General features: G+C 41.8%; 1 protein-coding gene across 1 annotated transcript in view; it reads left to right on the top strand.

Moving 5' to 3' along the window:
- ITGA8 (integrin subunit alpha 8) overlaps positions 1–18,381 on the top strand; it is a 187,662-nt gene that overhangs the window by 150,218 nt on the left and 19,063 nt on the right. The window contains exons 25-27 of the mRNA XM_042991143.1: positions 1,587–1,745; positions 11,394–11,522; positions 16,193–16,306. Coding sequence (XP_042847077.1) covers positions 1,587–1,745; positions 11,394–11,522; positions 16,193–16,306 — 402 coding nt within the window. The remainder of the gene's footprint in view (positions 1–1,586; positions 1,746–11,393; positions 11,523–16,192; positions 16,307–18,381) is intronic.

Below are 18,381 nucleotides of genomic sequence, written 5' to 3'. Positions count from 1 at the left end.
GAAACATTTAAATTTCTTAGAGTTAGAAACTAATATGTAGTAAAGGGCTAGTTCAGTAAAGGGCTAGTTCAGTAGTTGTTCTTTTTTTTTTTTTTAATAAAATAAATACCATTAGTGGAGAGTAGTTATTCCTGTTCATTGTCAAAGGATCAGGAATAGAATTTTGGTAAAAATGATGCTCCAAGCCGTCTTCTGTTTGAGGTCCCTTTTTATTTAATGCTGTCTGTTTCCTGTATAACTCATTCCACTGACCTAATAATCCTGACTGTGACTTTCATCTCAAGCTACAAGGGACATGAATAGCATTCTCTAAGGTTAACAATGAAGCCATTTCAAAACTGATGAGCTGTTTACATATGTGGAAAAGAAGCATCAACTCCTGCACAGCGTCAACACGAAAACCTCTGTCATCTGCCCAACCTGAGGTTCAGAATCAGCCCTGTCCAAAGCCAGATCAAAGCTTTGCCCTAAACTCTCTTGCTAGCAAAAGGATAACATAGTCCCCAAGGCCACTCGGATTAAGAACCTCGCTGGAAAAGAAAAAAAAAAAATGCTGTCAAATAATTGATTAAACTTGTGTGCACCAGTTTCTGCTTAAGAAGGGTGAAACTTTAAAGTCTGCCACCATATTCAAGCTCAGTGATTCTCAGGGAAGCCCTGCTTCTAATCTTAGAAGAAACGGATCATAAGATTTTAGGGTAATAATCCATGGTGACAAAGCAATCGTCACATGTTTCTTCCATGCTATTCTCATGTCTCAAAATATACTGTTATCAGTGGATGTCATGTTGCTCTGATAATGTGAACTGAGTGAGCCGCCTAATAAGCAAAACCAATTATAAATTGTTTCATTGATCAGTATAATGATCAGAACTGTGGAAAAAAAAGGGGGGCAAAAGTTTCCTGCTAACTTTGAAGTGAATTTTCAAAACCACAAGAAATTTAAGTACATTTAGTGAACTTCTCAAGCTGTTTTTTGTGTCCTGTGAGTATAGGATTCATGTGTTTAAAACGCTCATCTCTTTATGAGATGTGGCCTTTCTTTGAGATTCACTGATTAAAACAGAAGAAGCCCAGCTTTGAAATGCACACTTGCAGTGAACTGGGGTGCGGCTGGACGGTCTTCAGCATTTGATGGTAACCATTTTTCCAGAGGGTGAAAGACAGTGCACCACAGATGGTTACAACTGACAAGTCGGCAGTCAGGAAAACGGCAGATTTCAATGTAAAGAAAGAGTAACTAGGTTTTGAAAGCGCATAATTAAAATTGCATTTCTAGCACTGTGATTAAATTAATGTAAATTTAAGGTAAACGTCATCATCGGACCTGGTCTTTGCATGGTCTTTGCTAAGGAAATCTGCCCTTAGAGCTTCATAAAATGGAAGATTCTTGTCTGAGCACCAGCACCTGTTTTCGGAGCATCTCTGGCTGATAAAGATTCTGTTTTCGTATAGCCACTATCATCGCCCAGATGCATTAAAGCCGAAAATATGTGCTTCTTTAGACTGGGCATGAAGTATGTGGAGTTTGGTTTCATCTTTCTGTTTTGTGCTGTACCATCATTTGATGTGTTCCTTGTTTGTAGCTGCACAATATTGGACCGAGTACCATCAGTGACACTCTCCTGGAGGTGGGCTGGCCATTCTCTGCCCGGGATGAATTTCTCCTCTACATTTTTCATATTCAAACTCTCGGACCTCTGCAGTGTCAAACAAATCCTGACATCAACCCACTAGATATAAAGGTAGGAGCCTGGCCCAACTAAGCTGTTCTGCTTGTTTATTAGGGTAAGGAAAAAAAAAAAAATTAAAACTGTAGCTTTTATTTTTTAAGGCAAAATAATTACAAGAGTAAGGTCTTTCAGTGATCATCTGTCCAGCCTTTTCTTTTCGTTTTATGGCTAAAATGCCAGACCTAACTTCAACTGTCACTCCTAGAAAACTTACATGTCTCTTGGTTCTGTTGTTCATGGCGACCTGTCATTTATTTAGTCTATTTGAATGTGTACCTTTTGCATATGGCTTGACTTGCAGCACAACCAAACCAAAATCATAAGTAGACATGTCATGTTTTGGAGAATTCGTACCAAATGCTATTTTTGGAGTCCTTTTGGTACATTGCCAAAAGATATAAGGATCTTTGCCAAAATGGGCTTCTCCAGATGTTGTCAATAGCAAGTAGCAAAATGTGATAATTTGCCAAAGGCCATCTCAGTGCCCTGAGAACCCCCAGACTGGAAATTTCTGGACCCCGTTCTTCAGTGCAGCTTATAGAGAAGCCTAGAGCAGTGTTTTTCCAATTCTTAAGCATAGCCAATCACCTGGAGGTCTGTTTAGAGGCAGGGCCTGAGGGGGGCCTGAAACTCTGCCCCTCTGCAACCCCCACCTGACATCCATGCTGGGAGCTCAAATGTCCAAGGAGCTCATCTCATTCAGATTAAGATCCAAATCTGGCTTTAGGTTTCTTCTGGGAAGAAAAGAACGTAATTAGCATCAACGCTGGAGAATATCACATTTGAATGGAGGGGGAAAAAAACGTTTGTAACCCGATGTTATCCTCAAAAGAGAACTTCGTGTTAAGAATGAACGTTGTCTAGTAGCTCAGGGAGACAGTGTGTCTGTTAGAAATGGCGCTTCATGAAATACTAACTCAACCATTTGGAACGCGGGTCTGCCTCTCCTCGAACAGGTGGCGCTGAGACGTGGCCAGTTATGAAAGGCTTTCTTCTTCAACCCAACGTGCCTTCTATTCCAAGAGAGGAAGAGTAAAAGGGGTTCAGTATTAAAGGATTTATAGGGCAACAAGTCTCCTTCTTCAAGGGGAAATAATAAATAAGGCCACTTGTATTCCACAAAATTATTTAAAATACTGCCTCCCTGAATTTTTTTTTCCATTTCCTCTCTCTTGGCTCTTCATTGAGATGATTTTAATGTCTTCAAGGACAGTGGCTTACTATAAAGTAACGTCTTCAAATGTTAATAATGTGTAACATCTAAGCAATTAAAGCTTTCACATTTCATGTGCTGTAGTTACTGGGTTCTCTACTTCAGTCGTGGATTCCTGGAGCACATGATCATGGGGAAGGTTTCTAAACTCCCGAGTGTAATGTTTGGTTTATATATGACACTATTTATATATGTTTGTATATTTTATGTAACCTGTGTGATATGACCCATGTTGGTTATGAATTCTTTTTTCTTGCCATTTAACAATTATTTGCAGTGACTGGAACAATACCAATAGATAGTTTGCCTTCAGTGTTGACAGATTCGTGCACCTGCATCCCCTGCCACACAGATTTTCTTTAAAGTATAGACTTTGATTAAAACTTTAAGGCTAGGGGGTGCCTGGGTGGCTCAGTCAGTTAAGCGTCTGACTCTTGATTTTGGCTCAGGTCATGATGTCACTCTTCGTGAGATCGAGCCCCGATTGGGGCTCGGGATCTTGGGATTCTCTCTCTCTCTCCCTCTGTCTCTCTCTCTGCTCCTTGCCCACTCAAGCATGCTCTCTCTCTCTCTCAAAATAAATAAATAAACATCTTTTAAAAACCTAAGGCTAGTAATTTTTTAAATGCAACTTAATTATGCTTTTATAAAACTCTCAATTTGTGGAAATTGAATATAAGAAGATTTGAATACAGGGTGAAGGAATAGCTCCCCAAAATAACAAATGATAACAATTCATGAATTCTTGAAATTCAGAATAGTGAAAAACTTGAAGTGTTTTTAATTTCAGGTACTCCAAGTACCTTTACTTATATGTAGCATGTATAACCCGGACAGTCTAAAAGGGATTTTATCAGTGAAAAGATTTAAAAAATTAATTATCAGTAAATTTTATATCAGCAGCTATCAAAAACTGAGAGTACCTGAAAGTTATTTTCTGCTTAAGATATTAAGTAGTTTCTTGGTGAAGTTGCTATAAACTTACTTGGCAATTTATTTCTTCCTAGATAATACAGAGCTAAACATTCTTTTCTCTGTCTTAAATATGAATTGAAATTAGTAAAGAACAAATTATTTATTAGATCTAGAATAGGTGTGGGAAACTTTTTTAACTTAGGTATCAATTTCAGATCCTTACATCAAAGTTAATTGCTATATTTTTAATATAGATATTTACAAATAAATATACTTTTTTTAACTTAGTTCTTTAGGAAGCAGAGAAAGAGTGGGTGTAGCAAAAGGAACAGGCAGTCAAAATACATTCATCTAGGCAAAAATTAAATCCTAGTAATCAATAATCAATCTCATTTGCCCACCAAGGTAAAATTCCTTATGATTCGGTTCTATAATTTCTTTTTTTTTAAGTTTATTTATTTATTTATTTTGAGACAGACAGAGAGAGAGAGAGAGAGAGAGAGAGAGAGAGAGAGAGCTTGAGCAGGGGAAGGGCAAAGACAGAGGGAGAGAGAGAATGCCAGGCAGGCTCCATGCTCAGTGCTGTGCCCAACTTGGGGCTCAATCTCAGGAACCGTGAGATCATGGCCTGAGCTAAAATCAAGAATAGGATGCTTGGGGCACCTGGGTAACTCAGTCGGTTGAGCATCCGACTTTGGCTCAGATCATGATCTCACAGCTCGAGAGTTCGAGCCCCGCATGGGGCTCTGGGCTGACAGCTCAGAGCCTGGAGCCTACTTCGGATTCTGTCTCTCCCTCCCTCTCTGCCCCTCCCCCACTCGTGTTCTGTCTCTATCTCTCAAAAATAAACAGACATTAAAAAAAAAAAAAAAGACTAGGATGCTTAACTGACTGAGCCACCCAGGTGCTCCTACAATTTCTTTATAAATACAGCAATAATTAGTGAGTGCCTCCTAAAACATCTGCATCTACGAGCAGTTTATTTTCTCTAAGTTTTTCCTGAGGATACTGTAGTCCCCACTGGATAAGCCACCACAATATCCCAGGCCAGCCACAGTCTCAAGTGTCCTCTGGACGATTTTCAAGTTCCCCACCATGTTTGCCTCTCCAGCCACTCAACTGATTTCCCCGCAGCAAAATCCCTTTCTCTCGGGGTCACAAACGCCTTTTTGTCCACTTTCCCCTTCTGTATATATTCTCTTTTTTCCAACTTCACTACTGAAAGTAGCTCCCTTCTTCATCGCCTCTTTGCAGCTCCCACAAATGTCTCAGGAAATGTGCTGATGATAAAGAAACTGTCCAGATTTCCTTAGAAGCATTTTCTAGGCCATCCGCTCCAAGTACCTACCAGCACCAACTCTAAAACCTTTGCAATTCCCCAGATATCCCCCGCAGACGCTCTACAACATTTCAAAATAATTTCTCCTTTCTGCCTAATTAAATCTAATAGCATTTAATAAAACTAATGTATTTAACACAATATGGCTTCTTTCTGCTTTTTAAAAAAACTTACTCCTATAGCAACCTCCTGGCTTTGTTTTTTATTGAAAATACATAGTTTTACTCATCAAAGCCATATTGTAGATAAAGTAAGGGTTTTTTTTTGTGGGCTGGCCTGAAAACTGAACCACCATTTAAAAGATTGCTTCTAAAGAGAAATGCATTCTGAGTGCCAAACACCTAGTCTAAAATCGTCTGAAATATAACCCATCTGTAAATTGAACATGCATTCCAAATGTGAGTCTCCTCACATAAACCTCAAAGTCTGATAAGGTCTGAACAGAATTCAGTCTTCAAAACAGTGACCGGTACAGTTTAATTATCCCACCAAGTGGCCCAAATGTCCCCAAAGTTTGAAGAGCAGTCTGCCTTTGAAAGTCACCACCATGATCATGGGAGACAAGGGGCAGAAGTTCTCACCCGCACTCATTGCCCAAATACAGAGCATCAGTGACTAAATTTGGGGGGTCTGGGGTGCAGGCAAGGACACACTCAAATGCCTCTAGAAGTTTGTGAGTTGTTTTTTAAATACTTGCCTCATATCAGGCTTTGTGGGGATTCGCTTAGCCTGCTTTGTTGATGCTGTTCAAACACCCAAGTGTGAAGGTAAATGGGACCGTGTGCAGGTGATGGGGTTCAGGAAAAGTGAGTGAGCCACACAGCCCAGCACAGGGGGACCAGAGGGTGGGGCAGCACCTGGACATTCACTCCTGCTTTCACTTCTGCCACCCAGTGAAATGGTTGCTGTGTTTTGTTTTCTGTTCTTCCCATGATGGTTTCACTTCATCAAGTTCATCTCTCTGTCTTCTAAGAGCTTAGGGGCGTAAGAAGATGGCCATGAAGGTTCTGCCTCCAGGCTTCAGAGATAGGATTTTGTTTTAATTTTGTTTTAATGTTTATTTATTTATTTTTGAGAGAGAGAGCACAAGCAGGGGAGGAGCAGAGACAGAGGGAGACAGAATCCGAAACAGGCTCCAGGCTCTGAGCAGTCAGCACAGAGCCCGATGCGGGGCTCGAGCTCATGGACCGTGAGATCGTGACCCGAGCTGAAGTCGGATGCTTAACCGACTGAGCCACCCAGGCGCCCCCAGAGACAGGATTTTAACGCGGTAATCTCTTCACATTGTACCATCTAAAACATTGTGAAACATTCAACTGTCTACAGCATTCCCAACCAATCCATTACATCTAATTCATTCCAGATCCTTCTTGAAATAAATTTTTACAGTTGGATACAGCATTTCTCAACCATTCTAAAGGCAGTCAAAGAATGATTTCAAACTATCCGTTATCTTATTTTGGTGAACTTTATCCTGGGGTTTGGGGAGTCCTCCAGACAAGCTATGATCTCTCAATAAGATGTAGCTGAAAAAGCAAACGTTATTTAGGAACCCAAGTTGCATAAAGAGTAAAGGATGTTTTTTGAAGTTGGCAAGATTTCGTCACCAACAGCCAAGTATGAGAACCGGACAAAAGGGCTGCGCAATGTCAGACTGTACCCCAGGGAGGCGGGGGACAAGCAAGGTGCCGGAATTCAACCTGCACGGAGATCAGGGCACCACGTTCTGGGCCCCAGCTCAAGAAAGAAGCCGGAGGCACAAACGATCGGACAGAGGCTGGGCTAGGGTGACGGCAACAAGAGAGAAAGCCACTGTTGCCCAAAGAACAGACCTTGGAGCCTGGAAGGCAGAAGGTTACAACTGTCTGGAACCAGATCATTCTCACAGGAAGCCCGAATTACAACCAGATAGTACAAACGTGGACACAGAAACACAGAGGCCGTTTGCCAAGGATTACAGCTCTACAACTAGTTGTTGGTTTTTCTATTTCTTTTTTTTTTTTTAATCGGTGAGCACACAGACTGTGGCTTGGCTTGGCAAATTTGCAGTTGTGTCTTACACTTAAGAGAATTTTTTCCTTCATTACTGCCTCCATTTACTTACTGCTTCTTATTAATTCAGAATGCAGGAACACTGGTTACAGCTCCCAACCCACTTGTGTTCTCTCCTCTCTCTCTCATGCTCCCCTTGATAGAATTATTTCATTCACTTTAAAAAATTTTTTTAATGTTTATTTTTTTTGAGAGAGAGAGATTGAGCAGGGCAGGGGCAGAGGAGAAAGGGAGACAGAGGATCAGAAGTGGGCTCTGAGCTGTCAGCACAGAGCCTGATGTGAGGTTCAAACTCACAAATATGAGATCATGACCTGAGCCAAAGTTGGACACTTAACCAACTGAGCCACCCAGGTGCCCCACCTTTTATTTTTAACGGTGCCTATAGGCCCGATTTTCAGCCACCAAAGGGAATACACTCTCAGGGTCAATTTCTCTTTGCCTTATCTTCTCTCTCTCTTTTTCAAATGCTTACTTACTTTTGAGAGAGCACAAGTAGGGGAGGGACAGAGAGAGGGGGACAGAGGATCCAAAACGGGCTCTGCACTAACAGGCTGACAGCAGTGAGCCTGACGCGGGGCTGGAACGCAGGAACTGCAAGATCAAGACGTGAGCCGAGGTCAGATGCTCAAGCAACCAAGCCACCCAGGTGCCCCTGCCTTATCTTCTCTTTAAGATGGTCTTCAGGTCCTCCTGTAAATTTTAAAATGTAAAAACATGTCCCACAACTAAGAAAAGCTTCAAGGGGCGCCTGGGTGGCTCAGTCGATTAAGCGTCCGACTTCAGCTCAGGTCACGATCTTGCGGTCCGCGAGTTCGAGCCCCGCGTCGGGCTCTGGGCTGATGGCTCAGAGCCTGGAGCTTGCTTCCGATTCTGTGTCTCCCTCTCTCTGCCCCTCCCCTGTTTATGCTGTGTCTCTTTCTGTCTCAAAAATAAATAAACGTTAAAAAAAAAAAAAAAAAGAAAAGCTTCAAAATCGCCAATGGAGTGAATTGATTCTTTTAGTCATTCTTCGCATGAACTTTTCAGAATGTTTAAAAAAAAAAAAAGTGGATTTTTTTTCCTCTCCTGACAAATCCTTAACATTTATGTCTTAAGGAAAATTACATGGTAGACGGACCTCCATGGTCTGTCCCTACTTCGATTTAATTGTAGACGAAGAGTTATATGAAAGAAAGCCCACCATCTTTTGTGAACTAGGACTACCTGAGATGCAAAGACAAATCACAAACAAGAAGACGAGAGCATGCGTTGTGTTTGTTTGGGTTCAAAGAGCCCTTAATCTTATCTCGCCCAACCGTGTTCTTCAAAAGCTGCATTTCCAGCTGTCTTGCTCAATCCAGCTATCCAGTATCCCTTTAATTCATAAATTTAAACGTAGCCCAGAGTGAAGAGCTTGGTGAAGAGTCATGAAAATAGAAAACTCCTGTTGGAGTCAAAATCTGAGTAGCAGCTGGGGGAAAAGAACCATATTTACTAACAGTCGTTTCCTTATTACAGAAAGGAGCAATTTTCACATTTGTTCTGAAGAAGATACTTGAGTGTTTGCCACCAGCTGCTCGGAGCACTTAGCAAATTGTATTCTGCACCGAACGTCTGCCTAACAGGGGTGCTAAGAGGCCCTCACCGCTAAGGATTTCAGATTAAGGAAACACATGACCTGTGGCTTCACAATCGATTGTGAAACAGGCTCCAAAAGTTCATCTAGAAAATAGGCTGTACCTGTTGTTTACATTTCTTGGATAACTTCTCCCTTGTTTTTTGTTTTGTGTGTTTTGTTTTGTTTTTGGTTCGTTTTGTGTTTTGGGTTTTTGTTTTGTATCTTGAAACAATTTCTGGAATGCCACTTCAGAACACTGGTTTGGAAGCCACTGGAAGACTTTCTCAGTGTGGTGTTTAGGAGGGACATTCCTCTATCTGTAAAACAGTATCGCTAAAAGAAAGAAGCATGTTTTACCAGCCCCTGCTGTGGGTCTCGTTCATTCTCTGGCTCAGAGTAAGTCCTGTGTTTTGCTGAGAGACCACTCCTAAGTATTTGTAAGTGATGACGCACCAGGGGCCACCACAAACGTGTTCTTTATCTGTGCACAAGCTGCATCTGATGCAACCCCACAGGAAGCTGAAGAGGTTTCTTCTCTATGGGCTATTATTTTACTGCTACTGCGACCGCTACAGGAATAATACACAGCGCAATGCTATTAATTGTAGTCACTATGCTCTACATTCCACCCCTAGGACTTGTTTATTTTATAACTGTGAGTTTGTACTTTTTGACCACTTTCACCCATTTCACCCCCCTCCCCAGTCCCCCAACTGTGCAATCACCAACCTGTTCTCTATATCTATGAGTTAGAGGTTTAGTTTGGGTTTTGGGGGATTTGGGGTGGTCTTTTTTTTTTTTTTTAGATTCCACATGGTATTTATCTTTCTTTGTCTTAGTTCACTTAACATAATGCCCATGAGGTCATCCATGTTTTCGCAAATGGCAGGATTTTCTTCTTTTTTTTTATGTTTGGATAATATTTGTGTGTGTGTGTGTGTGCATGTGTGTGTGTGTGTACCCCACATCTTTATTCATTCATCTGCCAATGGACACTTAGGTTGCTTCCATATCTTGGCTACTATAAGTAGTGCTTCAGTGACCACGGAGGTGCATAGATCTTTTCAAGCTCGTGTTTTCCCTTTCTTCGGATGAATACCCAGAGGGCAACTGCTAGATGATGTGTCCATAATTTCTTATGTGACAAACTTAATGACTCCTTTTAGTCCTAATTCTTTACCTGGCTGCAGGATTGGACATCCTCAGTCACTCTTTATTTTTGCAGCTTCCTTTTCCTTGGGCTTCCCTAGATCCATACTTTCTTGGATTGTCTCTTACATCCAATTTCCCCCATCTTACTTTTCCTCCTTGGATCTTCTTCCTCTCCCTGTTTCCTGATATTTCCTTCGATGTTATATGTAACCCTATCCTTATTATTTTACATCTTCTCATTGGGCAACTGGTCGGCAGTTACTATACAGCTTGATGGGTACTGATGGGGGAGTGGAGCCATCATGTGGGATATCAAACAGGGGCTCGGGAATCAGCCTGGTGCACATCAGGAGTGGACGGAGGTTCTGTGCATCCTGTTCAAAGCAGGATGTGAAGGGCTCTTGGTTAAGAAATGAGGCTGGAGAAGTAGGCTATGCATGGCATACTAAGGAGTCTGGACTCTACCTGTTTATCCACTAGATTTTTCTAGGTTCTTACGACACACTGAGCACTCTCATTTCATCTTTTGTGGTGCATCCTACATCTGCAATATAAGAATATCTTTTTTCATCCCATAGAAATAAGCATACTATTATTTTTCCTGGGACTAGAAAGGAAAACATGTGTTTGGGGAACCTGGGAAGACAGAAAATTAAGGTTCTATATTCATTTGGTTTAAAATGAAGAGTTTTAATAGGATATTGTGTGAGATTTATTGGAACTTTAAAAATATTTATTCAGCTATCAGATGTACCCAGCATGGAGCCTCAGATAAAAATCATAAGTTCCAGAACACTCACAAAACAAACTCAGGGCTGAAAACAAGCTCCCTCACAGCACAATGTTCATGTGGCATGCTTTGGAAAAGTCGTTTTTATTAGAACACGATTCACTCCTGAGGGAGAATGTTTTACAACTGTAGGAGTGTGGGGCTCAGACATGCCAAAGTTGGGTCGCTGACCGCATCACACTGGCCATCACCTCACTTTCCTGCCACCTCAGGATCCGTCTCACCACACAGAAGGTTCCTGAGTTTCACCAGCCCCAATATACAACGAGAGTAAAGTAACAAGTAAATGACTCCTGCTTGAAAAGTCACTCCCTTATGGGGAAATCACTTCTGCTAAAATCGGACCCTTACGAGATAAATTTTCCAGGAATGCATTCCCTATCCTTCAGGAGTTCCTATCGTTGGAGAATGGGAAGCCTTGGTCCTTGTCAGCACAGTTCATTTTGCTGTTGAACACGCTGCTGATAAATCAGGACAGGTCTGACTTCTCATGTGACTCATGGCCAGTTGAGGGGAAAAAATGCCTCAAGTTCAAGGCTGATGGAAAGGAGGCAAGCATTTATGAGACTGACATGCCATCTCTTGCTTTCTCTTTGCAGCCCGCCACCCCCCCAGAGGACACCCCCGAGCTGAGCGCCTTTCTACGGAACTCGACCATCCCTCATCTTGTCAGGAAGAGAGACGTGCGTGTGCCAGAGCCCCATAGACAGAGCCCCGCAAAAATCCTCGTGAGTTGTCTCAGTGCACGCACATGGGAGAGGAAAGGGTGGATAGGACAGAACTCCCAAACACAGATGGTTTTAACTTCAACTATAGTTTCTCCTTGTCAGTCAGTGCTCAGATAGGCCCACCATGTCTTGGCCCTACACGAAGTGAGCCATGAAAGCGATGTTTCCATGGGGACAAAGGAGTATTTGCATTATAGTGTTTTCACTCTTCCCAACCTGCCATGCAGACCATGTTAGAGAAATAATGATGAGAACGTAAACCATGGCGGGGAATGCATTTGCAGAACACAAAGCTCTCTCTGTGAGCCTGTCCCCAGACACTGAGCACAAGAGTGTGAAAGAAGCTGTGGGCAGCGGGTCCTGGGAGGTCAGACGTGCCCCTACGTCTCACACTCCTCTGCTCGTCCAGAAGAGATGAGAAGGGGGCCTTCTGATTTCCTGGGCCAAAATCCTACAGAGTCTTAGCACTGGGGGATGTCAGAGATCCGTCCTGAGCTTAGTCAGCCCTTTGCAAAACTGAAAGAGTGCTCAAGAGTCAGTAGTTTCTATTCAGTTCTCTCACTCCTTCCAAGGTCAATGTTAATACCACCAAACTCTACACTTAAAAGAGGCTAAAATGTGGGACACCCGGCTGGCTCAGTCAGTTCAGCGTCTGACTCTTGATTTTGGCTCAGGTCATGATCTCGCAGTTTTAAGTTCGAGCCCTGTGTCAGGCTCTGTGCTGACAGCACAGAGCCTACTTGGGGTTCTCTCTCTCCCCTCTCTCTTTGCCCCTCCCCTGCCCTTGTGCTCTCTCTCTCTCTCTCTCACTCTCTTTCTGTGTCAAAATAAATAAAAACATTTTTTAAAAAGGCTAAAAAAATGTTTAATGTTTGTCTTGAACATGTTCTAACATTCATAAAAAGTTTCAAATGCAGAGATGGACAGAAAAATACAACAAGCAAGTCTGACTTATTCAGTTAAACTGAAATCAAGGGAAGAATGTTTATTATAATAGAAGTACCTGAAGTAACCTGGCCAAAAGTCATTGGCAGATTTTTTTTCAAGTCTTTAAAATTTTTAAGTCATATATATATATATGTATATATATACATACACACACACACACACACACATATATATATACAGTATATATATACATATATTCATTTATTTTTGAGCAACAGAGAGAGAAAACACAAGTGGGAGAGGTGCAGGGAGAGAGGGGGACAGAGGATCCGAAGCGGGCTCTGCACTGATAGCAGAGAACCTGACGTGGGGCTCAAACTCAGGAACCACGAGGTCATGACCTGAGCTGAGGTCAGATGCTCAACCGACTGAGCCACCCAGGTGCCTCCGAGTCCCTATAAATTTTTATGGCACGGTCATGTTTTTCCAAACCCGAGAGTAGGGAAATTGATATGCTCTTCAGCTTAGGATAAAATAATACAATTTTGCATATTATTATTTTAGGGAAGCTTCCAGGAGGGACAAAAGAACAGAAAACAAAGATTTAAGTCCTGGGGATGTGACATACAGAACGGTGGCTACAGCTAATAATATTGCATTGCATACTGGACACTTGCTAAGAGAGGAGATCTTACAAGTTATCCTTAAAAAAACTGTAACTATCTGTGAGGATGGATATTAACTAGACTTATTGTGGCAATCATTTCACAACATATACAAATACCAAATCATTTTGTTGTACGCCTGAAACTAATACGTTATGTGTATTATACCTCAATAAAATTAATCAATTATACCTCAATAAAAAAATTTATAATTTAATTTTTAAAAAAGAAAAACAATGATTGGCATCTACAGAGTTCTAATTTGCAGTACCAATGCGAACGCCCTCTGGAGAACCAGTGCCCAGACCTATATGGGAACCAACAATTTAGAAAAATCAACTTCCATTATAGTGTATGTCTCAATGAGTTCACAGAGGCAGTAGGGATCAGTAACTAAAATTCTCTTGAAAATTATCTGCACTTCTGTTGTAGGGTTAGGTTTTCTCCCCCCCTCCTGTTCTTTCTCATTAAGGATTTTTAAGGCAAGATGATTTTTAATTTCTGAATATCATAGAAACTTATTACTTGCAGATGACAGCAAGGCAGCTTTTGATTTCCATGTCTGACCTTATGAACTCATGCTTTATTCTCTTTCTCTCTTATTGGTTTGAAAATTGCAAATCCTCTGCCTCCCCATGTCCTCAAGTCAAAACAGTCCTGGATAGAAAGTGATTATACAAAGTTTATTCTAAAATCAAAAGTTAAATAAGACCTCCTATGGTTTTTGTTTAGTTAAAAACAACTTACTGAATCCCATTTCTGATTAGGAATTTGAAAGTGCAAAATGCCAACATCCTGTGTTGGGATCATAATTTCCACTTTGCATAGGAAAAATTTGTATCCGTTAGCACTGAAATATAATTTCTCCTCCGCCTAAGAATGTCCTTGCCTGTCTCATCCTGGGCCCCTGCTGCTCTTGTAGGGACCACCCCGTCTCCTCATCTCCGGGCTTTCTTCTTGTCCTTTCCCTACTCAGCTTACAGAAACCTTATCTTTCAAACCTTCTTCTGCATAGGATACTATTAACCGCTTCCTGCAACAGTTGCATCCCTTGGCCTCCCCCAAAAACCTCCCCTGGTTCTCTTCTAGCCTGTTGGCCTGCGTCTTCTTAGAATTGTTCTTGGGCTTCTTATCCACCCCTGTACCTCTGCATTCCATCCTTGGGCCCCACCCCTCCCCCACCAACTTCACGCCTTAAGAGAAATGTTTTGCAAGATCATAACTCCAGCCATACCCACGTGCCTCCTGCTATCTTAGCCATCCCTGCTGCACTCTGGACCCGAGGGGTGCAGCGTATACGTTCATCTGGATGTCTAATAGCCACGCCGGTCCCAACATGTCCAAAACCCTGTCTCCATGATCCCCAGAATGTGCTTCTCTAGAATTCCCAATCTCAGTAATGCCGGTGCCCATCCACTCAGTTCCCCCCCCCCCCAATCCTCCCTCTTCTTCATCAAGATTTCCAATTTGTCACCAACTATCCCGTTCTGCTTCCTGAGCTGCCCTTAACTTTGTCTTCCTCTCTCCATCCCCATAGCGTTGGTTCAGAGCCTCCTTGCCTCCCACTTGGACCCTTGCAACAAGCCCTTATCACCCTCCTTGCTTCCTGCTCTCCTCCCGCCATTCTTGCCTCACGTACCACCTGCCCCTAAAACACACGCCCAATCATAACTCTTGCTTAAATGGGATCTTCTGAATACAATTCCTTGGCTCAAATAGGAAAATTCTTTACCACCTAGACTTTCTCTCATTCCTATCTCATTTCCACCTGTCCACCCTGCCCCAAACACCCTTCTCTCCTCTCTTCTGAACGCACACTGGTCTTGTCCTCATCTGCCTAGCTCACTCTTTCTCACCCTTCAAGGTTCATTCTGAGCACCACCGTCTCCAGAATCCTCCAACAGAGCTAGCTCACCAGGATCAACAGCTCCAGGGAGTTATAAGAATCACCTCCTTCCCACTCCCCTCCTCTGCCTCCAGAGGGTGGGATTGGAGATACACAGCTTGTCAGTAATGGAGCGCAGGTAAACATGCAGGTCCTCACAGGTGACAGGGACTGCAGGGACTGCAGGACTCCTGCTCCTGCTGGAGGCACAAAACCCCAAACACCTCAGCACCCAGCCCAAGTAGAACAAAAATCCCAGCCACCTCAATTTGGAAATAGCATGTAGAAATTTGGCCTTCCCAGAATTTACCAGATACACATTACTGACTGCTTTGCTTTTAGAGAATTCTGAGATTCTTGAAAAAGATTTTCATGGCAACATGTACCTCTGTGGCTTATCCATTACTTAAAGTGAAATGCCTCCGTTAAATCCTGTGCATAATGTCCAATAAACTGATGTTTATTGAGCATCTATAGGCCAGTGCCCAGTGCCTGAGACATGAAAAATAAATAGAGTATAGCCTATGCATTAAATTAAAATCAGCGAGGGAGTACAATTCAAGAAGTATCATCCTACACATGGGTACACAGAAAATGGAGGTGAGTTGTCCATTTATTTCCATACTGGATCCAATCAGAAAATATGATTTGACAGGGAGAATGTCATCAGTTTAATGAATACTTCCCAGAAAGATGCATCTCATATAGGAAAAGTTACCCATTATAAATTGGCAAACCTAGAAACTAGTTTAAAAATAGCTTAATGGATGGAACCTGCAAGATGCTGCTTTATAAGCAGGAAGTAATTTAGGGAGAAGAATGTTATAGAGATATGCTTGTCCATGGGTTGCTAACACTGGGTCTTTGAGATAATCTAGACACAGGGAGCTTTGTCTGAAGCCATTTCAGGGCTTGCTTAGTTTAGGGTCAGGTGTTGTAAATGTCTATAAGAAATGTCTTCCCAAGTTCTGAGAAAATGAAACAAAACAGTCCAATCACTGCCGCAGGAAGATTGCTTTAAGTTCTTAGGGGCAAAAAAAAAAGCTTAAATTTGATTACCAGTAAAATTGATGCATCATTACTACCAAGCTGTTTCACTGTAGCTGTTTGTTATTTAAATGAATAATTTATGGATTAGGTGGTGACTTCTGAGAAAATGCAATGTAGATAAACTGACTTCAATGCTGATTTTCTACCACGGTTTAAAGACATCGCTGCTGTGTTTTTTGCAGAATTGTACAAATATCGAGTGCTTACAAATCTCCTGCGTGGTGGGGCGACTAGGAGGAGGAGAAAGCGCCGTCCTAAAAGTCAGATCACGGTTATGGGCCAAGACCTTCCTCCAGGTAACAACACTGACTCATATGCACACACTCTGCAGGGAACCTCTTCTCAAAAGCTCAGCAGGAAGCTCTTCTAGAAAGGATTTTTAAATGTTGTCATTTTAAAATTTAAAACAAATTGAATTTTTTTCATTTGAAAATTTTGATTTGTTTAGTTTTTAACTTAAAATTTTTATGAATATTTTTAAGTGTTTCAATTTTAAAACATTTTTAAGAGAAGTGTCTATGAAGGAGTTGAGCCGGTATCAGCCGGTCGTCTTTCCCACCAGGTGAAGACATTATTTTTTCCAGCTTTATTGAGATATTGTTGACATACAGTGTATGTAAATTTCAGGTGTACAAGGTGATGATTTGATACACGTATACGTTTTGGAATGACTACGACACTGAAGTTAGTTAATACCTCCAACCCCTCACGTAATTACCTTGGCATGTTTGTGGAGGGCAGGTGGTTAACTTTTAAGATCTACTCTCTTAACAGCTCTCAAGAACACAAGACCGTATTGTTACTTATACATCAGATCCTCAGAACTTATTCATCTTATAGCTGGTAGTTTGTACCGTTTGACCAACTTGTCCCCAATTACCCCACCCAGCCCCTGGCGACCACCAATCTGATCTACTCTATTTCTGAGTTCTGCTTTTTTAGGTTTCACATGGAAGTGATTTCACACAGTATTTGCCTTTCTTTGTCTACCTTATTTCACTTAGCATAATGTCCTCCAAGTCCAGCCACGTTGTCACAAAAGACAGGACTTCCTTTTTATGGCTCAGTGATATTCCTTCACCAGCTTTGAGGTGAAGACCATTTAAATACCCTGCGTCCCTAAGACCTTTAGACAGTAACTTAGATTCAAATAAATCTCTTTAGCTCACCTCTTTATACCCAGTGCCCAGCACACAGTAGTTCTTCAGTAAATATTAGCCAGTGGGATGACGGTGAGTGTAAGAGCACAGTGCAAGCCACAGGCCCAGGAGGGTCAAAATAGAACCCAATTAAGAAGGGAGAAGGGAGATTGCCCTAGAAAGTTGCAGTAGTTTAGTGTTCCTACAGCCTGGGTTCCAGCCAGGATGCATCTCGGTGAAGAGACACATACGTGTGATTCATAGATTCTTCTTCGCCGCTTTGGCCTCTCTGTACAGCGGCATCCCACACTGCTGCAGATAATTCTGCTGGTTGTGTGCATTGTCAAGGTTTTAAATCTCTTTTATACTAAGCAGATTAATTTCTCCATTGGGAAAGAGCTGTTTATTTAAATGAGACTACTTTGTTTGTGACCTTGTTGTTTGGAAAGGATTTAGAAAGGGGGAAATGAGCTAAAATAAAAACCTCACCAAGTCTATACATTCTTGCTCATATTTTAACTACTAAAAAATTCATTTGGTTCATTGTGCATAGAAAATCATATGGTAGAATCCTGTTAAGTGTAGCTATTAAATACAGAATTTCATACCTCAGGATTTTCACATTTTCTGTGATTGAAAATACCTCCATAGTCTCACAAATCTTATTTAATTTAAATAAAAAGAAGATTAAAAGAAAGTTAAAGGTATTTTTTAAAAGGTCGTGAAGTTTTTGTTTTTTAACTTAAGGCAGGATTTCTTTTCTTTTTTTAAATGTTTATTTTTGAGAGAGAGGGAGACAGACAGAACACTGGTTGGGGAGGGATAGAGAGAGAGGGAGACAGAATCCGAAGCAGGCTCCAGGCTCTGAACTGTCAGCATACAATCTGATATGGTGCTCGAACCCATGAACCACAAGATCATGACCTGAGCCAAAGTCGGACGCTCAACCGACTGAGCCACCCAGGCGCCCCCCTAAGGCAGGATTTCTTAATCTCAGCATTAATATCTTGGATAATTCATTGTTGTGGGGGGCCCTGGCCTGTGCATTATAGGATGCTTAGAAGCATCCCTGGCCCCTGCCCACCAGATGTCAATAGCAACTCACACCCCAGTTGTGACCACCAACAATGTCTCCAGACATTGCCAATAGCCTCTGGGGGCAAAATCACCCCAGTTTTTAATGCCTAAACCAAGGAGAAGTGCAGTACCCAATTTATTTGATTTTTTTTAAG

This window comes from Panthera tigris, chromosome B4 (genome assembly GCF_018350195.1).
Source record: "Panthera tigris isolate Pti1 chromosome B4, P.tigris_Pti1_mat1.1, whole genome shotgun sequence".
NCBI classification, from domain to species: domain Eukaryota; kingdom Metazoa; phylum Chordata; class Mammalia; order Carnivora; family Felidae; genus Panthera; species Panthera tigris.
Note: the sequence above shows the minus strand (reverse complement) of the source record. Positions and strands in the feature narration are given on the sequence as shown.